Source organism: Liolophura sinensis, chromosome 12 (genome assembly GCF_032854445.1).
Source record: "Liolophura sinensis isolate JHLJ2023 chromosome 12, CUHK_Ljap_v2, whole genome shotgun sequence".
Classification (NCBI taxonomy): domain Eukaryota; kingdom Metazoa; phylum Mollusca; class Polyplacophora; order Chitonida; family Chitonidae; genus Liolophura; species Liolophura sinensis.
Genome location: NC_088306.1, coordinates 9,736,013 through 9,763,078, shown reverse-complemented (window position 1 = coordinate 9,763,078; position 27,066 = coordinate 9,736,013). Strand labels below are relative to the sequence as shown.

General features: G+C 39.4%; 1 protein-coding gene across 1 annotated transcript; it reads left to right on the top strand.

Annotated features, from left to right (window-relative positions):
• The first annotated feature begins 1,718 nt into the window (after positions 1-1,718).
• Positions 1,719-26,368, top strand: LOC135479655 (uncharacterized). Its single transcript, XM_064759551.1, has 14 exons — positions 1,719-1,818; positions 9,368-9,420; positions 13,331-13,385; positions 14,090-14,143; positions 14,802-14,862; positions 15,337-15,424; positions 16,153-16,242; positions 16,680-16,715; positions 17,699-17,777; positions 19,552-19,599; positions 21,095-21,177; positions 21,851-21,927; positions 23,536-23,606; positions 26,010-26,368. The coding sequence occupies exons 4-14, from the start codon at positions 14,093-14,095 to the stop codon at positions 26,211-26,213; spliced, it is 888 nt and encodes a 295-aa protein (XP_064615621.1). The 5' UTR covers positions 1,719-1,818; positions 9,368-9,420; positions 13,331-13,385; positions 14,090-14,092; the 3' UTR covers positions 26,214-26,368.
• The last annotated feature ends 698 nt before the right edge of the window (positions 26,369-27,066 follow it).

The following is a 27,066-nucleotide window of genomic DNA, read 5'->3' as shown; positions in this document are numbered from 1 at the left end:
CGAACAGGTGAGACAACGTAATTCCGTGAACAGTAGTGCGTGTGTGTCCCTTTGATAATATGGTGGCCAGCCATTACTGTTTATGATTATACGAATGAAATATACTCGGTGTTCCATGTGCATACTGTATGCCAATGTTTGTAATTATGACTCAATATTCATTTTATATGAGATGTTCATTTAGGGCACCTTGCGATACAGTAATTCCCTTCTCGGAGTCTCAACCGTCTGCATTAGGCAGACAGGTTCGTCTGGACGTCTGTCTATGTCTGTGTGGATATCACACACTGTCTTTATATCTGTGACTATCTGAGTGAATATCTGCTATATTGTCGCTGTTGGTATTTGCCACTTCGTCTGTTGATACCATTGTCTCTCTGAGTATATGTCACTATCTGCCTGTATATTCGTTTCTGTTTGTTCGTATATCTGTTACTGTCCTTACTGGTGTCATGCATTGTCTCCATTAGTATCTGCCACTGTCTGTGTGGATATGTCATTGTCTGTCCGGATCTCTGTCACGGTATGTCCGGATATCTGTCACGGTCTCTCTTGATATCTCTTAATACCTATCTGGATGTCTGTCATTGTTTGTCTGGATATAAGTGACTGTCTGTGCGGATCTCTGTCAGAGTCATTCTGGATATCTGATACTGTTTCTTGACAAATCTGTCATTGTCTCTCTGAATATCTGTCACCGGCTGTGCCGATATCTGTCATTGTCCGCCTAAATATTTGTCACTGTCTATCCGGAAATTTGTCATTGTCTTCCCTGATATCTGCCACTGTTTGCCTCGATATCTGTCACGGTTTGTCCGGATATCGGTCAATGCCTAGCTGGATATCTGTCATTGTCTGTCAGGATATTTGTCACAGCCTGTCTAGATATTTGTCACCGTCTGTCCAGATATCTATCACTGTCTGTCAAGATACCTGTCACTGTCTGTCTGGATATCCATCAAAGTCTGCCCGGAAATCTGTTACTTTCTGTCCTGATGTCTGTCATTGTCTGTGCGGATATTTATCATGGTCTGTCCGGATATTTGGTACTGTATGTCTGTATATCTGTCACTCCCTGTCTGGATATCTGTCACTGCTTGCCTGGATACCTGCCCATGTCTGTCTGGATATTTGTTACTGTCTGTCCGGATATCTGCCATTGTCTGTCCGGATATCTGTCACTGTCTGTCTGGATATCTGTCACGGTCTGTCTGGATATCTGTCACTGTCTGATATCTGGCACTATCTGCCTGCATACTAGTATCTGCCTCTGTATCTGTTGATATCGTTCATTGTTGCATTGTGTCTGTATATAATTATTATGCTTTGGTTGTACCGGGCTATAGTGGTTCCGTCAGCCTCTCTCAATAAATAAATTTATGTTTCACTCCTGCATGAGTCTATTTTAGAGGACTGTGTCTGTCTTTCAATTCTATAAATAGAACTTCCGTCAACATACATACAGAAAAATCTTAATGTGTTTGTTATATGTATGTATTTGTACGTATACCATCTGCAAACCTCGGGTGAAGAAGACATATGTACCTATAAATATACCTGGCCGGAAAAAAACCCAGCTGCAGTTTAGCGCATGGGTAAGACATGTGACGATCAAACTCGGCAGCAAACCATGTCCTGCGTTCATGCGTGACAGTTATCGCTTCGTCTTTGTTCCAACTCCCGCGTGTGTTTACGTTGGGTAAACACTCTGGTTACCTGATTTCAGACGCAGTATGTAAAAGATCTTTAGAGTAACATGGAGGAAGGTAACTTGACGTCTTCCAGTTGCCAGTTCTTCCGGAAGAGACGTGGAAATGCGTGAGTATATATTTCCGTGTGGGTAATTGTGCTTAAAACAACGGCAATAATCCATGTTCACGGCGTTAGATAGATGACAGCCAGTATACATGTATATGCCCAGAAACTATAGAGGACTACACCGATACAAACTATGCCTGTGAAACAGAGATCGAACCCCATCTCTGGCCTAAATGCTTAGTTTATTATTATTATTATTTAGTGTTATTATTTATAATAATCTTATTTCTAACATAAAAATGACTGTAACCTGGAATAGCGTACTATATTCCAAATTTACCATATATACTGGAATAAGCAGCCATTTTTTTCGACCATCTGTAAACTGCACTGACTGTAATTCTACAAATTTTTGGGAGATGGAGTCTGCCCCTTTTAGGTAATATATATGTATGGATTGAAACAAGAATGTATAGTTTTTTTTTCTCACATTGTTAGTCCATCTAATGAACAACATATCCGTGGCTTTACTATCCGCAAAAACTGAGGAAGCATTATGTTTTATTGCTCTTCAGATTACTAATATCTTAGAATTAGAAGAATTACAGTACAGTGTTCTGGGTTGGTCTGTGTGTCTTAGAATGTCTAAAATAACAAAGCATGTAGTACGTGTACAGGCATGTTTGTACGAAATGCATTAGCATATTATATATATATTGGTTTAGGCACACGTGTATCCAGTGCATCGAAATTTAGTTCTTACCTTTTTTGCTGGGTTAGTATTAAATGATACTAAAAAAGGGCATTCCACACTGGATTTACGTAAAGGGGCTGTCACCAATTTTCCAAACAAAAACACAAAAAAACATAGTTTTTTGAAAGGAAGTTATGCACACTGTATGTGCACAAATGTCTGTTATCTGCGTGATTTCCAGTTGCATGTAGTGATACGCCTTTGCTGTTGTTGACGTGTACGCCTATTCGTAAACCCAAAAATTAACCTGTTAATTGGAATAGAGAGTCGGAGTTTGAGTGATGTTAAATTTATTTACTTATTTGATTGGTGGTTTACGCCGTACTCAAGAATATTTCACTTATACGACGGCGGCCAGCATTATGGTGGGTGGAAACCGGGCACAGCCCAGGGGAAACCCACGACCATCCGCAGGTTGCTGTCAGACCTTCCCACTTACGGCCGGAGAGGAAGCCAGCATGAGCTGGACTTGAATTCACAACGACCGCATTGGTGAGAGGCTCCTGGGTCATTACGCTGCGCTAGCGCGCTAACCGACTGAGCCACGGAGGCCCCGGAGTGATGTTATTGCAACAGACTATTCTGTTTAACATAGCATACATGTATATTCTATTAATTCAACATGAAGATTCTATGAAACTAACTGGATATTATGTTGAATATAACACAGTATTATGTTATAATAACAGAATACATTCTAACATCTCTTCTGTCGAAATGAACAGATTAATTTTTTGAGTGTAGATGCATGTACATGTACCTTATCAAAATTTCGAGCAATCTTATAATTAAAATGTTAACATGTGGTACAGGGGTTAAAATGAGATTGCCAACATTCTATAATGTAACGCCATGTGAAGCCTTTGTTTATACTTCATTCATGCAGTTTCTCAAGATTTTAGTATGGCTCATACACCTATGTTTAATTTCGCCTGGGTACTGGAATGATGATTAGCTGTGCTTGAGAGAATTCCCTGGTGTCTCTGAATTAGTTAATGTGGCACTTTTCTTTTGTCTATTCAGTTATTCATTTGATGGGTGTTTTACCCCGTACTCAAGAATATTTTACTTAAGACGATGGTGGTCAGCATTATGGTGAGAGGATACTTGGCAAACCCCGGGTGCAACCCCCGACCATCGGCAGGCTGCTGTCAGACCTTCCCACGTACGGTCGGAGAGGAAGCCAGCATGAGATGGACTTGAACTCACAGCGACTGCATTGGTGAAAGGGCCATTGCGTCGCGCTAGCTCGCTAACCACCTCGGCCACTTTTCCATTGTATAAGATATTAAGGCTAACGTAAAGTGAATATAAAGTCAGCCAATAAAGCCGAATTAAATAATAAAATAGTATTCCAGAAATGTTTTAAAATGTTTAAAAAATTCTACACCGCTTATGAACAAAATAAATAGTCAACAATCGTCAGTAGGCCTACCTAGCCACTCACCTGGTGACGCCATTTTGCCATGTTATAGCTATCTAGAGTGACGTCACAAAACCTATTAGCTCTCCCGTACCATCGGTATTAAGCAATGTGACAATGAAAAAATACAAACAAAAATGCCTGATACCCAACCAAAAAGAGTATAGGTTGGCGTTAGGTCAGGGCGATTTTCGTGGACATAAGGGGCGTGTTTTAGCGGTCCTGCTTGTCCTCGTACTGCATGGATGTAAGCATTTGGCAAAGCTGGCTGTACCCACATCAGGGGATTTACCGAACATAACAGGACCTTCTGATTGATAACAGAATCTTTCATTCAGATTTTGGGAAGATATTTTCGTAATAAATCTGACTTTGCTAAGGAAAAATGATGCAAATGGACCGTATTTTTCTTCAAGCAATGACTCTCCCTAGGCGGTTTTTTCTTGTCGGCTCACCCTGTCAACTGCAGGATCCTGCCCAACATGTACGCATTGTGATCCTGTAGCCGTTCTCAGTTCCCTGCTCATAAATATGTGGCCCAAAACGCATCAGTTTAACACTTAAACTAACCACAAAATCCAATTTATTGCATGGATATCCACCTATCCACTTAAAGAAACCACACTGACAACTGACAGCTGATATGTTCCTTGACATGACAGCCAATTGTGATGTGACGCTTTCAGAGCTAGTGCTTGACCAAGTCCAGAAGGGCTTCTACATGGCTACTTGGAGCGAAATGTCCGTCAGTGCCATATCACCAGTGCTGAACTTCATCTTCTCGGCTTTCAAAACTTTATAGAATTTTTTTTATATATTTTCCTGTGATAACTGTGTCATATAACATTTTTTCTATGTGTATATAGTGACAGACTTCATGTTCACCGTAAGAAATGGTTTTATTAGGTCTAACAAATATTTACTTAGGATCCTCCATGCTCAGTATTATATTTCATTTTCATTTATCATATACATCTTATAAAGTAACCCCCCTGGCGAATTTTAAATGGCCAAAAAAAAAAGTAATAGCTTAAAGTTAATCGAAGTCAATGTCAGCTGAAAGGCCATTAAACTGTTCTGAAAAGCAGATCAATATTTTCTTATTATAGTTGTCCAACCGAGTAAATACTTTTAAAATAGGCTTTGCGTGTATTGTGCGTGTAAAATAAAACTGATTTGATCAAACTTCTTACCGTTAAATCCAGTGTTTAAGATGCATCGTAGTCCGTAGAAAAAAATTATTAATTAATTATTCTAAAAATTATAAATCGGGTTATTTCCTTGGTTTAATGGTATTTTCATCTAACATATATATATATACAATTCATGTGAGTATTTTCTTTGTCTTTAAAGGGATACAGAATCGACGCTGATTGGCTGAAAGTGAATATCCTGGGCTAAATCTTACAGTCTTGGTCACGCTTGTACAAATGTACCATACCTAAAGTTCAGCTTAGTCAAGGCGTACCCTGGACTTGCCTACAAGTATCTCTCACACCAGACAACCAGAATCGGTCCTGTGTCCTTTTTAATTGACTGTTTTGTGAGGTCTATTTATCGCCGTACATGTAGTATAAATGTTTGATTACAGCTTTAACCCACATTGACAGGGTATTGCAGTCATACTGTGGCGACTCAAGCATACAAGTTGTGTTTTCCCCATGCTGTATATATACAAAGAAGGCCTCTGTGTATGTTTATCTATTTTTTTCAGTTGTCAAACAGATATACACAAGTATGAGCCTTCTTGTGTCATCTTGTGTCAAGCGTAACGGGTATGTTTATAAATGCGCGACACACGCACACACACACAGGGGATTCCCCGTCAATTTTATAGCCTGCAGCGCTGACGCAAGAGAGTTTTGGGGCCGACAGTAGCTTCTTTGCCATGGCCTGGCTACCGTGTATGTCTACATCCATGCATAACAAAGACTGGCAGAGGTGTAATCAGAAAATATCACCTTCGTATGAACTTGTGGTGAGGAATATTGAAATGAAAAAAATTCTAGGCCTTAGGGACCTGGTGTTTCGTAAAGCGGGAATCGGCCTCAGTGCAAGATACTGTTCACCTCAAGAAGACAAACTGACTATATCTGCGGGTGACCGGTGCTGACACTTCTAAGGCTTCTTCTCTTTTCAGCTCTGTTTTACTCATCTTTTCCTGTAATATGGCAAGCATGCGACTTACAAATCTCCAAACATACACTGAAGTAATTTATAGGTTATAAAATCAAACAATGTTAGCCTGCTCCAGTCACACTAAAATATCTTTTTTTGCATTAGACACTGTAGAGTGGGGCAAAATAACTGCACCACAAATGTAACTTTCCGGAAAATTATTGAGTATGCAGTTATTTATTTTATTTATTTATTGATCAACGGAGCCCCCCCCCCCCACCCCCACCCCCCGCCCCACCCCCACCCTACGCAGTTATGCACCAATCAAAAAAATACATATATAACAGATGTTCAACCTTATACTTCCGCTCGTTGATGTTAATGATAGCTAGATTACCACATGTGCTCTCAACCAGGATTCACCTATGGTTTCGATATAGTTGCCACACCTTACATTATACCATGGCTTAACAATTATCCACTCTACTTGATGATAACACTTATTTAATGCAAGACAGCCTATATCTTTACTCATTGAAAAAATGAGGCTGCCAAAGAAAAAATAAGAAGTACAAAGACACGATCTCTTGTTTGACTTGGAACCTGTTCTCGGCAGTGATATCCTTTGTACACTTGTTAAACTTGACAAAATAGGACAAAATTGATCACATTATAAAGTTTATTTTTTTGCGTAAGAAGACAATCATTAACCAAAACGAAACTTTGACAGCACGTAAAAGTACACACACGAAAGTTTCAGTAAAAATATTTTTCTGGTTAACGTTGATCTTGACAACGTAAAGACACAGGGCCTCGTTTGAAAGAAAAAAATTGGCCTTTTTGATCGAGAATGCATTTTGGTGGCTTATTACTAAGCAACCGTCTCTTTTACGGCCATGTCACTTTCATGGGTGATTCCACCAGGTTTTATACTTTTGAAATTTACAGAATTGTGCGCGGATTTTTGAATTCGCACTTTCTTATCGTACGTCTCTGGGGCCGATTCTCCACCTTGCCGTACCAGGTCCTTTGAATTTTAAACCTCAGCCGAAGGCCCGCGGTATGTCAGCTCGTCCATCGTACAAGGAAACACTAAAATACAAAAAAGGCTGAAAGATGTGCTGAATCGAGGCGGGTGACATAGTGGTAAAAAATAGTGCCGCTATGTAGAGGCGTTATATTTATATATATTTCTTTACTCATGTATTTTCAACACACCCGACTGGTTTGCACACTTTGGGGGTTTATTATTTGTTTACTTGATTATTGTTTAATGCCATATACTTGAGAATTTTTGACCTTTTTAAACCACCGACCTTTGGCAAATTACTAACAAACTTTCCCACGTGTGAAGAACAAATAGGCTCACCCTACTTTGGGAAGACAAGTGGCCTACGATGAAGGTTAGTCTGCGGAGAAGACCACACGCGCGTCCTCAACCACTTCTTGTCACGAAGGCCTCACGGGCAGTGAAGAACGGGAACACGTCTGAACAGACAGAATGCTCCGTCATTCTTCCTTTTATTATGACTACCTACGTTGTTAAGTGTCAATTTGATCGTGTGTGTTCAACACTCTATTACCGTTAATATGTAACATACCCTAATTATTCACCTTTTCAACCGCCTCTGCAAGCAGTATTTTGAGACATTCTGAGAAGACTATGGGTTAAGACAAAATGATTTTCACAGATTTATGAAGCTCACTTCTTTAATGACATAAACAAATAATTTATAGCATCATTTTTATAATAATTGTATGCATACATTCCACCGGGCCTCCTTGGCTAGCACGCTGGCGCAGCGTAATGACCCAGGAACCTCTCACCAATGCGGTCGCTGTGAGTTTAAGTCCAGCTCGTACTGGCTTCCTCTCCGGTCGTATGTGGGAAGGTCTCTCAGCAACCTGCGTATGGTCGTGGGTTTCCCCCGAGCTGTACGGTTTCCTCCCACCGTAATGCTGGGCACTGTCGTATAAGTGAATTATTCTTGAGTACCAATCAAATAAAATAAATAAATCATACATTCCTCTGAAAACAGTGTTTCAGTGGTTGGAAAGTTTGAAAATTTACAGTTAATGTAATGACCCAGGAGCCTCTCACCAATGTTGTGGCAGTGAGTTTAAGTCCAGCTCATGCTGGCTTCCTCTCCGGCCGTAAGTGAGAAGATCTCTCAGCAACATGCGGATGTTGGTGGGTTCATGCTCAAGGCATAATGCTGGCTGGCGTCGTATAATTGAAATATTCTTGGGTACGGCGTAAAACACCAATCAAATAAATAAAATAAATAAACAGATAACGTTAATGGAGTCACATCCCACAAGGCGTTGGTGGAAGAGGAAAAGCTTATGTTAGGTTAGGTTAGCAATTTACGAAGCGTTTTAAATTCAGCACTGTACAAAATGCTTAAAATATGTTGTAATCTAACGCTATCGCATGTCAGAGTCTTTTAGATGTTGTCTTCTTCCACATTATAAATATTAAAGAAACTTAATATAATATTGTGTCAAAGCTTGCAAAAACAACCATTATTCAGTGGAACCGTTACATTTTTACAGTGGTTAACATGTTAACATGTAACGTGTAACATGTATCATGTAACATGTATCATGTAACATGTATCATTTACATCACGTTTTACATTTTATCATTTTACATCAGATCATGACAGAACATCACATGTCGGGTATTTATTTCTTTAATTTGGTGGTATATATATATATATATATATATATATATATATATATATATATATATATATATATATATATATATATATATATATATATATATATATATATATATATATATATAATAAATATTTTTAAAAATCCAAACGTTTTTTAACTACAACGATGATCATTATCTATTGTAATAGCACTGGTAATAAACACACAAATCAACATTGATAGACAAGTAACAAGGTAGGCTTCAAGACACAACTTTTGAAAAGGCCTTGACCAGTTTCATCGTAAATTGACCGAGTTACCTTCGATATATAATGTTATTATTATAGACACCAATATACATGTAGCCCCCATGAAGCATAAAATAAAGAAAGCCGGAAAGGAAAAAAGGATAAATGATGTTATTTTCTGTCCTATATCTGAACATACTTTTCACTTCGACTTATATCAGCTACAATAAAAGTATAGGACACAAACTACTTTTCAAGTTTTGTTTTTAAACACAAACCATGTTCGGCTCCTTGTTGATCTGAACATGCAGACAATACAGTTGTTTTTTTTTTATATACAGTGTTCTGCTTCCGCCTTTCAAAAAGCTCATTAGTCTTTGGTTTCTGACCTATTTTTAGGACACCATCTTGATTTTCCAGCGCGTGACAGCGGCGTTATCGCGAATTGGCTGGTGAGTAAACTCATATTCACATAATGGAACAACTACTTACTGAGCTTTAGAATTATACAGTATTATGGCTGACTGAAGCTACAACGCAGCTAGTCTAACAATGTGACCACCCAACAAATAACTACACTGTCTGTATGGCAATCATATAAGACAGCTGTGGTTCATTGCAATCGCAGTTGAACCCAAAATAGCACACACAGTTATAAGAACGACAGGAGAGGGGGCAGCGTTGTTTGGTAAACATTTACGTCCTCCACAAATGTGCTTATGTGTGGTTGGGGTTTTCTGTGTCGTACTTGACAAATTTTAAGTCATATGACGATGACGCATTATGTGTGTGTAGATATACTGTGTGTTCTTGTGGCAGGGCAAGTCCATGCCGCCAAAGTGCTGTCGTCACTGTAGTATCATGGTGAAGACACCAGATATGGCACGCCACCTTGTCACATTATATTGTCAACCGGCCAATCTTTCCTTTTTACTTGCGCTAACCTCTGAATGCTGAGCCTCAAGCAAGTATCATGTTCTACCATCTTTGGTAGAAGGCGGACGTTCTAATCATTAGGCCACCTCAGCGATCCAATATAGGAAACAGAGGCTCCGCTCCAGGTTGACAAATTTTGTAAGAAAGAAAATATTCTTGGTGCAAAAAGTGCGGCAGCCCGCAACCTGGGACTCGAGGGGTTAAGGACAGTGCGGATCGCGCGTGAAAAGTGACCGTCCTTGTCCCCTCGTCCCGCGGCCCGCTGGTTGTGGCCACGGCAGGAGAACTGAGCAAATCGCGCGCGAAGCCGAGAGGCTAGGAGGACGAAAACCGTAACCGTTCTCGCACGATTTGCTCCGCCCTTGTGCCGCGGGCCAACGTGCTATAGAGCAAAAGTAGTTATCTGGAGCTCAGCCCACGGACAGGAATTGACATGTGCTTGTCTGGGTCATTCTTAAACCTTACACCAGACTTACGAAATGGACCAACTTAAAGAGGCTGCCACTAAAAACTTATACAAGAACGACTTCTTAAATATGGTCTGTGTAGAAAATGCTTAGAAGCAGTGGGTACATGTTTTATTACAGCACCTGTGGAATGTACTGATATAGTTTGGGACAATATGACTGAAGGTGAGATAAACACCATAGAAATTATCCAAGAAGATGATCTTTGCGTTATCACTGATTTAGATAAACGCGTTGTTTCTAACCTACTGTGCGGAGAATCAGGTTTTATACAAACGCTGTACACGACGCTACATACTTCGCCTGCTATTCGTGTAAAATCACATTAATGATGCTTCAAGCAATGTAATTGAAAATAAACTACCACCAACAACATATCCGCGTAACCCGCACCAAATCAGAACAACAAACCACTGGCAAGTTTCCCAGGACAACCAGCTTTAGAAATTCTTTCTTTTCCACAAACTGTGCGGAGAAAAAACATATTCAATTAGAGCAATCAAGAATTTACCAAGAATTTAAAATAGCTCTAGAAAAATGTTTTATCCGCCTGTGCCACCAGTATGGTGTAATTTTGGTAACCGAAGCTCAAATATAATCTTCTGAAGAGTAAGAAATTGATGCAGCTCGGTCGGTAACAATTTATTCAATATAATTCACTTAGTCTCCCAAATGTATCAGTTTATTTAGAGGACTGCATTTATAGTAGTTATACCAAATGCTCTGATTCATATCCGTTTTCATGAATTTTTCATCTGTATCCAGACATTCTCTCAGATTTTGTCTTCATGATGTATAATTATAGTTCTCAAGCTATGATATAATAATATATAATGAAACAAGCTGCGTAATTAGCGCGTCAGCGCCGTACAATGACGACACAATGACCCATGAAGGCGGGGATATAGTTCATGTGATGCGATACCCCGCTTTTCATCGTAAATTTAATTCAAAATGATAGGAGTGATACGTTAACACGAGTTATTCCGATAACCTGCAAATCTTGCCCTAAATTGTGATTTCGACTTACATGAAGAACATGACTGATACGCTCTTAAACCCATGCGGTCGATATGATTTCAATTCCGGCCCATGCTGACGTCCTCTCCGGTCGTACGTGGGAAGATCTGTCATCAGCCTGCGGATAGCCATGGGTTTCCTCCGGCCTCTACCCGGTTTCCTCCCACCATAATGCTGGATGCCGTTGTATAATATTGAAATATTCTTTAGCACGGCGCAAAAAAGACATTCAGTCAAAATAAATAAACAAACAAATAAAAACATTCAAGCAAAAATGTATATTTTGCATGTGCGCATTTATATCGGTGCATTTGCGTACCCTGTGTGCATGCGGTCCCAGCCAGGTCAGCTTGGTGTCATGACTAGTGTCAGATCTGGGATTCATGGTATTCCATGCAGATTGTGTGTGTGTGCGTGGGTGCGAAGAGGGTGGGGGTGGAGGGAGTGCAGATTTTCTAATCCCAAAGGGTTGCACTAGTTAGAAGTAAGATTTCGAGCCACCTCATGTCAGCACGTAGTGCAGCCAGGCGTTTCCTGTGTCTCCATTACGTTAGATTTAAGTTACACACGAAATGCCCTGGATGCCCATGAGTGTCTGTGGACCAGCCTAAAACTAGTCTTGTTCATTTCGTGTAGAACAAAGAAGTGGGCCTGTGACTTACAGTGTACATCCTAAGGACTATGAAATGAACACAATGAAGTGATCATATTTAATTCCATATTAGAAAATAGAGAGAGAAGAAAACCTTACCATTTGTCTGTAATCATTATGATTCTGTATCACCAATGCGGTCGCTGTGAGTTCAAGTCCAGCTCATGCTGGCTTCCTCTCCGGCCGTAAGTGGGAAGGTCTTCCAGCAACCTGCAAATGGTCGTGGGTTTCCCCCGGGCTCTGCCCGGTTTCCACCCACCATAATGCTGGCCGCCGTCGTATAAGCGAAAAATTCTTGAGTACGGCGTAAAACACCAATCAAATAATCAAATAATAAATTATGATTCTGGGTTTGTTTCGTTATTCATTCTGGGTTTGTTTCGTTATTCATTCTGGGTTTGTTTCGTTATTCACACACTTTGTAGGTGCAGATGGAAAGATCTCACATAGACACATACACATGCATACACAGATGTTACATGCATATAGGAGAATGTAGAAAGATGCAGGAAAAAAAACACTATCTCAAGGATTCAGCGCTGAGAAGGGGTTGTCTTTAGATCCGAGTACACGCAGTTCAGTAAATCGTGTACTAGTGTTCCTCGTCAGTGAAACTGGATGAACGGCCGCAGATGGCAAACATCACGTGATCAATATATTTACTTGACTGGCGTGCTGCTGACGTCAGATGAAAAATATTGACGACAAACCTCAAGTGAACAATGCACGCATGTACAAGAATATTTCACTTATACGAAGCCCACGTATATACATCGGAAGAGGAAGTCCATTTCATGAATGTAGTGCAAGGTTTAAGAATGTCCCCAAAAAATACATCAATTTCTTCCAGCGGTCTGCGCTCCAGGTTACCACTATTGATCTATAGCACGTAGGCCTACATCACGGGGGTCGCGGCCCGCGGCACGAAGACGGAGAAAATCGCGCGCGAACGATTACAGTCTTCGTTCCGCTCGTCGCGGCCGTCGGCAAGAGAATGGTACTGCTCGCGCGCGATTTACTCCCCCGCGGGCCGCGAGGCGAAGTGTCCTCATCCAGCTTCCATAGTATCTGCCTTTATATCAGTAGTTGGTGGTATCAAGTTAATTTAGTCAATAAAAATCCCATCTGACTGATTAAATTACCATTTTCAAGTTGGATGGTTCGTATAAAATCGGATGAGGTACACAGTACAAATTCACCTTAAGGCGAAATTAAGTAAATTCTATTTCACTTTATTTAAATTTTAAAATTCATGAATAATAAAACAAAGAGGTCACTTGTTTTCAGCTCCTTTGTGATATTTACCATTTGGTTGTTCCGCCGATACACAGTAACACCTCAGGTAAGTTTTATCACCAATCTCGTAACGCGAGCTTCTATTCATGTTTGTAAGAACAAGTGAATAAAAGTATACCCTTTATGTAAACGCTTCGGAATTTCGGCAAAATGGGAAATTTCGTGTGCACTTGATCATTTCCGACTTATGTAAAATTCAGTGGTCTATGAGAAAAGTTCTGCATGGGTACCACCTTAGCTGTTGACGTCATCCGAACTCTGTTTTGCCTGTTAGCAATATGAATATGAGGTACCGGTGACGTAACATCGTGCTTCCGGTTTTACAAAAATTTTATAAAAGCACGTCAGAGCAAAGCGGCCTGGAAAGCTTAGGTCTGTTTGCAAACAAACCCTCCCCCTCCCACCCACCCCCCTCCATCCGAATTAACTATGGTTATATTATCGGTTGTCTTTTGTTTCAAGTAATCAGACTAAAACCTTGATAGATATAAACGTCCATGCGATAGAGGGAAAAAAACTGTTCGAATATTAGTCTTGCTCATTGCCACTGTTATATTTAGACTTCCGTTTCAAGATAAAGGCGATGTGAAACATAAGGGAGAAAAATATTTTCGAGGCCGAGGTTAACTATACAAGTGGTTAACGGCGCAAATATATAGCAAAAAAAGAAAAGGGGAAGCGAGGGGGGGGGGGGGGGGTAAAGAGGTGAGTGAGATAAACAGCGTCTGTTTTTACACTTTTTCATTGCAGAGAATGATTATATTAATAAGTATCGGTGGACTTGGAAATGCAGTAGCAAATTTAGTAAGTATTAGAGTTTTTGGTGTTATTTCACACACTGAAATAAGGAAAATCCTTAGCTTTTCCATCAGAAGAAAGAGCTATATTTTAAAAATAAAAAATAAACCAGTATTCTCACATTAAGAAGTTTGGTATTTAAATTTGGCGAAAAAGACACATTTGACGAAAAAGACACATTTGACGAAAACGTCACATTTGACGAAAAAGTTTATCATATTTATGTTTTTGATGAACATCTAATATTTATATTAATATAGAAATTCCATATATCTTTGCTGTTAAAAGTGTTTATAGTTAAACTGAAATTTATATATCGTTTAATCTGACAGACCTGCATGGGTGTAGTTAAATATATATCTTATATTTACATGTATATCAGTTAGTGCATCCTGCGGATGGTCGTGGGCTTCCCCCGGGCTCAGCCCAGTTTTCTCCCACTATAATAATGCTGACCGCCGTAGTGTAAGTGAAATATTCTTCAGTACAGCGTAAAGCACGAATCAAATAAATAAATATCAGTTAGTGATTTAACAATACGTTTGGCAGATTGCTAATACCCAAAGATATGAACGAAATCGTTTCTTCGGGACACTAATAATATACCATGAAGCTTTGCACATCAAAGTATTGCTTATAGCATTTTGCTTGTTTTTGTCAACAGATGGGTGAAAGTTCAAACGACGCTCTCTGCAAATTGATTGCTTGTCTAAATACGTTTTTTGGTAAGTACATGGCCCGTAGGCCGTTTGGCTCTAGTATAGACATCCATATTGACTACATATTAGCAGACAACATTCCTCACCACGTCTGAACTGTTAATCTATTCTTCTCATGAAGTTGCGAATACCAAGACGTGACATCGGGTCATTACATTACAAATACTTTGAAAATGGTTGGCCCGGTGTCAGTATAATGTGACTGGGTGGGGTGTCATATCTGGTGTCTTAGACATGATACTTCAGCCGCGTCAGCATTTTGACTGCATCGACGCCCTGCCACAAGGAGACACAGTATATGTACACACACCTGATGACTCCTGACTCCTCGTCGTCGTCTGACTGAAAAATTGTTAAGTACGACGTTTAACCCCAAGCCACACATTTACACATGCTAAGACACCAATGGTCTGGAATTAGACACAAGACCTAGTGTAGACGATCTGTCATTTGTTGATGCAATAATTGTATTTCTTCCAGACTGGGCCATGTTGCTTAGTGTTGTTGCTGTGGCTATACAGTTATATCTTGTCATTTTCTTGAGGACACAAACGGGCAAGTACGAATGGTGCGTCAATAACTGTATACCTTATAACTCTTCTCATTCAATATCTGTCTAAAATCATGCAACTGTAAACGAGTAAATCGTGTTTAAAATGTACTCATATCTATTGTCTTTAGTTTGATTGGTGCTGCACGCCGTTCTCGCGAATAGCTCACGTGTGTGGCACGGTTAGATTTGTCGACGACCAAAATCCGGGACAACCCTGAGGAAATTACCGCACATTACAATGTGAACAAAGAAAACTCCTGACGCCAGGCCGCACTAGAATAAAGTTGGGGTGGCACAACGGAACATATTGGCCATCTGAGCCTTGGGTTATGAATCCAGGCCTCGAGACAGACATTTGTGTACCAGCTGTGAATCCACAAGGACGTTTAACACAAACCACAAAAGAACTAAAAATGTTCTAGGCGACAGAATTAAATCAGTATCCAAATCGAGTACTATGTTAGTGTATATGTTATTGTTAATCAGAATATGTAGGTCTGTTGAGCATTTAAGGACGGGATCAGTGTATTTCAAAGAAAAGATCATTTCAAAACGTATCTTAATTTCCATTTTTAAGATTTAAGATCTAGACTTTCTGACTAGTTAACAGAAAATGGTTTAAACAAATACCTGGTTGAAACCTTTATTTTCCCGTTAGGTTCTTGAACATGGTCTACGGTTCTTAGGTACGGTAGGTGATATGATTAAGGGTCTACCTTATATACTGTTTACCTTTGTTTCAGGGCATACCATTATGTGATATGGTCTGTGGCTGTGATTGTTTCTCTCTTACCATTTTTCTCAAACAAGTATGGCAATTCAGGAGTATGGTGGTAAGTACAAATGGTACAAAAAGAATAAACTGATTTAAAATAAAAGCTATTGACATTAAGATATTTTTCCGTATTTATTTATTTGTTTGTTTGTTTATTTATTTGATTGGTGTTTTGATTGGGAACCCACGACCATCCGTAGGCTGCTGCCAGACAGAAAGTCAGCATATGAACTGAACTCACAGCGACCGCATTGGTGATAGGCCCTTGGGTTATTGCGCCGCGCTGGCACGCTAACGACCTTGGCCAGCTGTCACTCCACGGTTGCTGTGTTCCTTTAGTTCGCCTCGCCCTGTGCATTTTTGTCCATCATATTCTTGACAAAGGGATATTCCTAGGAGCTGTTTTCATGTGCATGATACTTATTTTACATTTGTTTCAGCTGGATAGTTCACGACGTGGGCTGGAGAATGATACTTATTTTACGTTTGTTTCAGCTGGATAGTTCACGACGTGGGCTGGAGAATGGGAATGTGAGTCTCTTCTTAACACTGTCTATTTATTGGTTTCGTTGATTAATGTAGAAGGACATGTTTAAAAATAGTTTCTTCACACTACACATGCACATTTTGTCCGTGCTTTATGGCTAAGTAACAACGACGTTTAAAACAGGAAAGAAGCTATCGATTGGTGTTTCACGTGGTGCTCAAGAATGTTTCACTTATACGACAATTGTCAGACTTTCCCACGTAAGACCGGAAAGGAAGATGGCATGAGCTGGACTTTCACAGCGAACGCATTCGTGATCGATCATTGCATTTCAACCACGAAGGCTCCGGACCTAAGCCAAAACCATCCAGTATATGAACACAACATGGAATCTAAGTGTCCGGTCCGGCATTCGTATACCACCCGTAAACCATAAAGGAATGTTGTAATGTCGCTATTTTATTGCTGACTATGCTGTGAATACTATTTAACAAATGACTCTAACTCGGCTGACGTCCACTGCACATGTTATTGTATTCTGTGACCACCGGAAGAAATCGTCCGGCACTTGCCGGTATATATACAAAAATACGACTTGACAATAAAGTCGGAACACTACAAATGTTTCAAGTTGATAATCGCAAGAGTATGGAAACCGGTTAAGGCTACCATCGTACCATTTTTTCACGATGGAAAGAAGCAGTGGGACGATAGTGCGACGTGATGTCACGATATTGTAAAGCGATGTTACGAGTGAAGAGATTAAATGATGCTGGCTTCGCAGTATGTGATTGCTCTATCGTGACATCGATTTGATTCATCGTCGTGCCATGGAAAGATAATACGATGTTGTTCCAATCCAACTTCCATACAAGACCCATTTCCAAAACAACGTAAACAAATACATACGGAATTCGCAGAAAAGTACTTGTGACTTTTCTAACTGATTCTGCAGGCGGAGTTTATGTGCCTTTTACATCGTTTTAACAAATATAACATCGTTGTTACTTGTTATGTCCTCTGGCAGATGGTATGGTCCATTGTTCTTCGTCATCGTCGTTCTGTTCGGCTTGTACATCAGTATCATCGTCAAGATTCGCTCGCTTGTGAGTATACGGCAGGCCTCTAAGATTTTTTTTAGATGAATATTCACCCGCAGTATTTGAAGTATATGGAGCGCCAACTAATTTGTGACGTCTCTGGGGAAAACTGTTGAAGTTTTGTTTCTGTTCACATAACCCATACAGTATTTACATCACTTGCTAATGACAGCTATATTTGCGTAATTCTGTTACATTAGATCATGTTAATAGAGCAATCCACTGATCTGACAAAGGGACGATTTCATACTCTCTATGGGAGCCTAAGATTTTCGTTCGAAACGCTGCAACTTAATTCTGACGCGCAACCCTATCGCGTCGATTCTGTATTTTACACTACGTTCAAGGAGAAGGAAACATTAAAATGATGCCAAAATCAGTTGAAAGAGCGTCAAAACTTATTTGCAAATATGATCTTTAATATTTTTTGGGTTTTTTTTTTTCAAGAGAAAAGGGTATTTGAAAATGTTTTTGTATGGCAGGTATTTGGGACCAGCTTTTGATATTTATCGATGTTGCATAATAATGTTCTAAATAAGGATGTGATGCTTGTCTAATAAATTTATTTCAATGTTAATTTGTTGTTTATATCGAAACATATGCATTTAACCTAAATTATGATAATATTTATGAACACATTAAAAATATAAATATGATCCAAACTGAGGTTTAATACATTTGTTAGCTGAAAAGAACAAATGCTAGTGCAAAAATATTTATTAAAGCTGTGCTACATCCCCATTTATGACATTATTAAACTAGGACTGTAAATACCAAAAGGTGGTCTCAAATACCCACCACACAAAATTATTTTCAAGTGTCTTGAAATCCTGACATCTCCTTAAGGTTAAGAATAGCTTTTCGCACTCTTTCATCTGAACTTTATGTCATTTTTATGTTTTCTCCACCTTTAACTAATCGGGTGTGTAATTTATATGTATTTTATAGACGCATTCGATATTTTAGTATACATCGGTTCATAAAACCTATACCTTTTAATGAAATTGTAACCGGGCTTTGTGTTTTATTTAATTCGTTTTAAAAATGTCTTTCTAGTGAATTTAAATTTGGATGTTCTCTTTATCACGTCGAAAACCATTTTTGTTTCTTTTTTAAAAAAATAGCCGTTACACTGAAAATATGTCATTACTTCATAGATTCCTTCATTTAGTGGACTCGTTGGTTTGATTGTTTTTAATGGCTAAGATACCATGATATGTTGGTTTAACCATGCGCAATAAATGACCCATGAGCTTCTACTAATGCGATCGCTGTGAGTTCAAATCCAGCTCATGCTGGCTTTCTCTCTGGGCATACGTAGGAAGGTCTGTCAGTCATCTGCGGATGGTCGTGGGTTTCCCTCCGGCTCTGTCCGGTTTCCTCCCACCATAATGCCAGCTGCCTTTGTATGGGTGAAATATTGTTAAATACGGCCCAAAACACCAATGAAATAAATAAAGCGAAATCACAGCAATTCTCTAGCCTAGAGAGAGAATATGTGATTGGCACGCACGCCGTTTTGGTAGTCTTACATGTTCTTAGGTGATATATTGTCTTCCGTCAGTACGATATACACACTGAGCGAACGTCGGGGGAAGGCTATCTGTTACTCGTTGGGAAGTTCGCCAGTTACTCGGCAATGGTCGGTGGCTTACTTCGGGTACTCCCGTATGTGCCATTCCCGAAAAATGACCGGCGTATAGTGAACTATTCTGGATTAACGGGTACATCCTCAATCAAATAAATAATCATTCATTCGTTCTCTTCTTTCTGGCTATAGATCAGGACCTGGGAGAGAACATATACGCCAGACGTGGAGGCAAAAAAGGTAAAACAGTTAAATCCTGACATCAACTACGAAAAAGCGTTTGATTTAATTTACATTTTACGGTCGGTATGAGACAAAATATAAAGCATCTTCTATATATGATTACGCTAAAACCGATAAAGTGTCTTCAGATTTATGATTGCTTTTCGATTCAAATATCCAGTATGGTGCATACGGCTGCCGTGTAAAGTCAGGGGGTTTTCTGCCAAAGATCGGTGGTACACTCCAAAAATTAATCTGTTAATTTTAACAGAAAGCCTGAGTTATATTAGAATGTATTCTACTGTTGCATCAGATTATTCTGATAAATACGACACAGATATTCTGTTAATTCAACGTAAAGATTCCATTAGACTAACAGAATATTATGTTGAATACGACACGGGATTAACTCATGATAGCAGAATACAGTCCAGCATCACTCAGACAACAAACTTTCTGTTCAAATAAACGGATAAGTCTTTATATATATATATATATATATATATATATATATATATATATATATATATATATATATATATATATATATATATATATATATATATGAAAACTTTGAGCGAGGCATTAAACACCAATCAATCAGTCACTCAATCAGTCTACCCATTAGTGTGCATTGTTTACAGCCTTCATACGTCCAATTGTGACAAATTTGTCAATCAGTCTACCATTAGTGTGCATTGTTTACACCCTACATACGTTCAATTGTGACAAATTTGTCAATCAGTCTACCATTAGTGTGCATTGTTTACACCCTACATACGTTCAATTGTGACAAATTTGTCAATCAGTCTACCCATTAGTGTGCATTGTTTACACCCTATATACGTCCAATTGTGACAAATTTGTCATTCAGTCTACCCATTAGTGTGCATTGTTTACAGCCTACATACGTCCACTTGTGACAAATTTGTCAATCAGTCTACCCAATAGTGTGCATTGTTTACACCCTACATACGTCCGATTGTGACAAATTTGTCAATCAGTCCACCCATTAGTGTGCATTATTTACAGCCTACATACGTCCAATTGTGACAAATTTGTCAATCAGTCTACCCATTAGTGTGCATTGTTTACAGCCTACATACGTCCAATTCTGACAAATTTGTCAATCAGTCTACCCATTAGTGTGCATTGTTTACACCCTACATACGTCCAAATTGTGACAAATTTGTTTATTGCCTCAACACTTATTGGTATGTATTCCTAAGTTCATCATCAAAGATAAAAAATAAACGCTTATAACAAATTTCAAACAAGTCAGAACTGGATTTGACGAATGGATCCCCTTTCCTTTAAAAGTTTAAAAGGCAGTTTGCAAACTCAAAAGAAACTACATGATAAAGTTTTTCATCAGCTGTGTTTCGTCCTAAGCTCACGAGACTATAGATACCAACCAATCACGACACGAATAACTCACCCGATCCCTATAGACATGACAGTATCGTCCGAAGATTTAATATACCATTTCCTTTCTGTTTCTACTCTCATTCAGAAATTTTTGAAACAGGAAGCCCGTCCACTGATCTTTTACCCCTTCGTTTATCTCATCGTCTATCTTATTCCAACAGTAAATAGGTAAGCAGTATTGTTTTATATCAATTCCGATTGTATATGCGGCATTGTAGGTTATTGTAGGGCAAATTACTTCGACTCTTTGAGAACATCTCTATTTGATTGTATACATGCGTATTATGACGTCATCACAAAGACCCTGTCGTCAGCATTATTCATATTCCGGAGACGGGAAGCATGAAAACGTTGTCATTGTGTGCATGATAATGAAATTCAGGGGCAAAATGTGTCATGAAATGATGAAATGAAGTTCAGGTGAAAGCCCTGTGCCGTCTTTTATGAGCGGATGATTGGATTCTTTGTTAAATTTGCCAGTTCAAACTTTTAATATCTACTTTTAAAAGCTATTCTTTTAATATTCGAATCGTTAAGTGTAACGTTGTACAACAATTTCACAACTGCGATCGCTGTGAATCCAAGTCCAGCTCATGCTGGTCTCCTCTCCTGTCGTAACTGGGAAGGTCTCCCGCAAACTACGGATGGTAGTGGGTTTCCCTCGGCTGCACCTCGGTTTCCTTCCACCATAATACTGGCCGCTGTCGTATAAGTAAAATCAAGTATATAAATCAGTATATCAGTGAACATCTCTTACCAATCATACAAATCCTGTGTTCGCAGACAAGTCGTGAACGAGATATATGTCTTAGTCACAAGTCAAGTTCATCTTCCTTCGCAGAATACACAATGCATTGAATCCGTCGGATCCAATTTATGAACTGGTCCTTATAGCTGGGATATGTGCTGCAGCGATAGGTAAGTCTTCCGCACTTGGAAATCTCAAAATAACGTCTAGAAACAAACCATTCTAACAAACTGTTAGATGCGGGTTGTATGCAAATATAACAATTAAATGGAAATGACCTTTCAAACAACAACGAGTGCGTGACGCAACACACCGGCTGGTACGTTTACCTCGCCGAGTAATATGATTTCATACTGTTTATGTCTACAGAATTTGAGTTTGTTTACCTGTTTTTGCTTTTGTGATTTATAAACCCCGGTTAATTTGTTTCTGCTCCGTTTTGTGCTTTAATCATTCATACAGTGGTATTTTCTTCCACATTAAAATCGAAATTACCTTGTCAAGAGGATTTGAGCCCTCTCAGTTTTATGTGTTTATTCATTTAGTTTAGTTTAGCGAGTATTTGGTGCGCATGCTCACAGCCCGGTGGCCCTTGCTCTCAAGTGTAGACATTCTAGACCACTGATGTCGACACTGATCGGATATCATTTCATTATTGCCCTTGCAGAGTCCAGTCCAAGATACGGTCGATGGGTACTTTTTCCTGTTATGATTGCTCCTTTTTCTCAACGGAGTTCAAAGGATACAGAATCGACTCTGATTGGCTGACGGTGGAGATAAAGTTTCCTGGGTTAAATCTCGCAGCATTGGTCACGTTTAAGACAAGAACTGCCATACCTAAAATTTAGCTTAGGCAAAGCATAACCAGGACTTGTCTGTCTGTCACACCGGCCAGTTAATCAGAATCGGTTCCATATTCCTTTAAAGGCTTAGTTTCTGAACACATATATTGTTTGATTGGTGTTTGAGGCCGGGGTCAGTCATATTTGATCTATAAGAATGTTTTTCAGAAGAGCTTCGTCCGCTTCGGGAGCGGTAGATCCAGGGTCAATCCTCGGTCGAGTCACACCTAAGACGTTAAAAGAGGAAGTTGTAACTTCCTCGCTTGGAGTTCAGCATGAAGGGGATAGTGCAACGGCTGGTTGACCCGAATCAGTATAATGGCTTGGGCGGCGCGGTTTACTTGCCTTCGGTAAGGCGTCTGAGTGAAGCAGCACTAGATAAAAGAGCGGTAGAAATCCGTCCTGCAACAAGGAGGTACATTACATGCACACTTAGGATTCCTTTGTCGTCATATGACTGAAATATTGTTAAGTATGACGTTGTCAAGCACTCACCCAATCCAGAAGAGCCTGAAGAAAACCATCGTTACTCTCCATCGTTGCCCTTGGCAACCTCCTAACTCCTTAAAATGCTGGCTGGATTCACCCCTATGAATGACAAGCTAATCCTAAAACATATAGATTGATTACGTGTGTATATGTCAACCGTCCCGGATGCTTCCTGTCAATATTCATGCCCCCAGTCAGCCATGTCGTCATATATACAGGTGATGAATATAGCAAAAGCACAGATGGTATCGGAAATTTTCTTAACTTTACAAACTTCATCACATGTTTCTAGAAGTATAAACTTGTACTTTTTAAAAGTGTAAGGATTATACAAATTGTTATCGAGATATTTGAACCATGAAAGCAATAAATAACTGAAAATAAATAAGTAACAATAAGAAAATAAGATGAGTAATGTGTGTACTTCTGTTCACGCCTCATAACCAGGTTTGGCAAACTCGTTGATATACGGACTGGACAAGGAGACACGCAGTAAATTAACCAAGACACACATAAAGGTACGTACAGTTTTAAAGACAAAGATGCCTCTTCGGCCGTACATGGGAAGGTCTGCCAGCAACCTGCGGATGGTAGTGGGATTCCCCCTACCATAATGCTGGCCGCCGTCGTATAAGTGAAATATTCTTCAGCACGGCGTAAAACACCAATCAAATAAATAAATAAATAAAGGCAAAGAAAACACTAACATGAAGTGTAGGCCTATATCAGATGAAAAGCCATTACACACTGTCCACAAAATAATTCGATTTATTCTTTTTTTAAAAGATTTTTGTCAACAGAGTAATTTGTGACCATTTTGAGACCAGTGATGTAATATCAGCTTTTTGCCTCTTAACACACAGACTGCAAGACTCCATCATTCAGCATATAGACAAAGATCTATGAATTAATTCATTTGAAACGAACTATTTCAAGCAAAGAAAATATGATCGTGATGTCACTGATACCCTCTGGACCAGTGCAGACAAGCGTACAATCCGATGTATTGAAACTGCTTTGCTGGGTTGGAAAGTTTTTTAAAAAAAAATCAATAAATAAATCGAATAAACAGTAATGGTCTTTCATCTGAAATATACTTCATATCAATGCTTTCTTTGCTATTAAATAATTGATGTGTTAATTAATTTTCAGGCCTTAAAGTGACCGGCAAACCCTGGTCAAGGGTAGATACAAACATTCCTTCTAAGACACGGACCACTGTGGCTCAGTTGGTTAGGGCGCTAGTTTAGCTTAATGACCTAAGGTCCTCTCACAAATGCAGTTGCTATGAGTTCAAGTCTAGCTGGCTTCCTTTCCGGCCGTACGCCGGAAGGTCGGCTGGTAACCTGCAGATGGTCGTGGATTTCCTCTGGGCTGTGCCCGGTTTTCTCCCACCTCCCACCATAATGCTGTCCGCCGTCGTATAAGTGAAATATTCTTCAGTACGGCGTAAAACACCAGTCAAATAGATAAATAAATCAATAAATACTTAAGATCAAAAATGAATACAGGACAGATGCTTTTTGATAAAAAAAAATTCAGGTAGAGGCTGATGTTAGACGGCATTTCCTAATGATATGACCATTTACTTACATTCAGCGGGAATTTTTTTTGCCCATATTATCAAATTATCCGCCTATATAAGGCGCCAGTATAATTCGATTGGTTGTAGTATTCATCTGTGAGATGTGGCTGTAGCATCTGTTTGTGAGGTATGAGTTGTAGCATCTGTCTGTGAGATGTGGGTTGCTTTATCTGTCTGTGAGATATGAGTTATAACATCTGTCTGTTAGATGTTGGTTGTAGCATCCGTCTGCGCGATGTGGGTTGTAACGTCTGTCTGTGAGATGTGTTTGTAGCATCTATCTGTGAGAAGTGGCTGTAGCATCTGTCTGCGAGATGTGGGTTGTAGCATCTGTCTGTGAGATATACGCTGTAGCACCAGTCTCTGAGATGTGGGTTGTAGCATCTGTGTGAGATGTGGCTGTAGCATCCCTCTGTGAGATGTGAGTTGTAGCCTCTGTTTGTGACATATGGACTGTAACATCTATGTGAGATGTGGGCTGTAGCATCTGTCTGTGAGATGTTTGCTGGATCATCTGTCAGTGAGATTTGAGTTGCAGCATCCATCTTGAGATATGGGTTTTAGCATATGTTTGTGAAATGCGGGTTGTAGCATCCGTCTGTGCGATGTTGGCTGTAACATCGGTCTGTGAAATGTGGGTTGTAGCATCTGTGCGATGTTGGCTGTAACATCGGTCTGTGAAATGTGGGTTGTAGCATCTGTGCGATGTTGGCTGTAACATCGGTCTGTGAAATGTGGGTTGTAGCATCTGTGCGATGTTGGCTGTAACATCGGTCTGTGAGATGTGGATTGCAGCATCCATCTGTGAGATGTGGGCTGTAGCATCTGTCCATGAGGTGTGAGTTGTAGCATCTCTCTTTGAGGCCGACAATAAAATTTTAAAATATATTGTTCACCTATTTATACGCGCTGAATCTGTATGATATAAACCAGCTTGAAAATAGGGTCAATTATTTAATCAGCATTTAGCGATAGAATTGTTTCAGGTTTTGGTTAGAATCATGTTGTACACACTCTGGATAAAGAGAATGCATGTGCATAACGTATTATTAGAGACAAAGGTTGAAACCGATTCTTTGTGTTGTCTGACATTATTTCCTGCCTCATCACCGTGACCCCGGTGACCTCGGCGTTGTTCAAGATTTCTATTGGTGGCAGTGACGTAAAGCTAAAGGTAGAGACCGACGCATGGCGCTGTAAGGAGTGTTGTTTGGTTGTTTTTTAGATGAAGTTCCGGAACTAGGTAATCCATGCATAAATTTTTCATACTGAGCATAGGATATACCGGTAGGCATATTTAAATTCGGTGAGCTGGCTTGCGTATTGTTACTTTCAGAATGCTTGGTACAGCCATATTGCTCCTGAAGTCAAAATGGGAGAATACAGCACAGAGGCGCCCCCTACCGAGAAGACCCCACCCACGCCTTCAAAATACCACCAATCAGGTGTGAGGAACCCTGTGTTCACGGTGGAGACCGATGCGGCAAGAAATTCGTCAGAGTCATCAACCGATGATGGTTTTGTCACACTAAATATATGAATTTGTTATTTTTCCACATAGACCTGCTGTACATGTGGCATTTCTGACACTGCTCAAGCCTGTACGACCAACCCTCAAACCTTTATGACCAACGCTCAAACCTTTATGATCAACGCTCAAACTTCTATGACCAACGCTCAAACCAGTGATAATGCTCCAGGCTTTATAACCAATGCTCAATGAAAAGAATTATTTTAGTGTGAAAATTCATGTATGCATTTAATGTGTAAAGTATATATATATATATATATATATATATATATATATATATATATATATATATATATATATATATATACACCTGCGTCAGTATACTACATATATATGGGGGCCTCCGTGGCTCACTCAGAAGCTTCTCACCAATGCGGTCGCTGTGAGTTAAAGTCCAGTTAAAGACCAGCTCATGCTGGCTTCCTCTCTGGCCGTAAGTGGGAAGGTCTTCCAGCAGGCTGCGGATCGTCGTGGGTTTCCCCCGGTTTCCTCCTACCATAATCCTCCCACCATGTCAGTATACTATATATATATATATATATATATATATATATATATATATATATATATATATATATATATACACCATTATAGTACATAGATGAATAGATTTTACATATAGTAATATACATGTAAATGAAGATAGTACATAAATGACTTTTTGCACCCTATAGTGTGTGGCTGGAGGAAGAATTGTTTTACTTATTCTTTTTTACTTACTGTTATCCCTCACAGCTTCCAGATACAAATGTCTAGGATATTTTTTTTTTTCTGTTTTGTACTTTTCTTTTCTTTCCTTGAAATAAAATACTCCTAACAAAGCGATCCTATTTTTTATGATGACGTAGCCTAAAATACATCG

Bases quoted from the DNA above. Each gene is read 5' to 3' on its own strand.
- LOC135479655 (XM_064759551.1), top strand. From the start codon at position 14,093: ATGATTATATTAATAAGTATCGGTGGACTTGGAAATGCAGTAGCAAAT. The intron at 16,716-17,698 runs GTGAGTCTCTTC...GTCCTCTGGCAG, and splicing joins GTGGGCTGGAGAATGGGAAT to ATGGTATGGTCCATTGTTCT. The intron at 23,607-26,009 runs GTACGTACAGTT...TGTTACTTTCAG, and splicing joins TAACCAAGACACACATAAAG to AATGCTTGGTACAGCCATAT.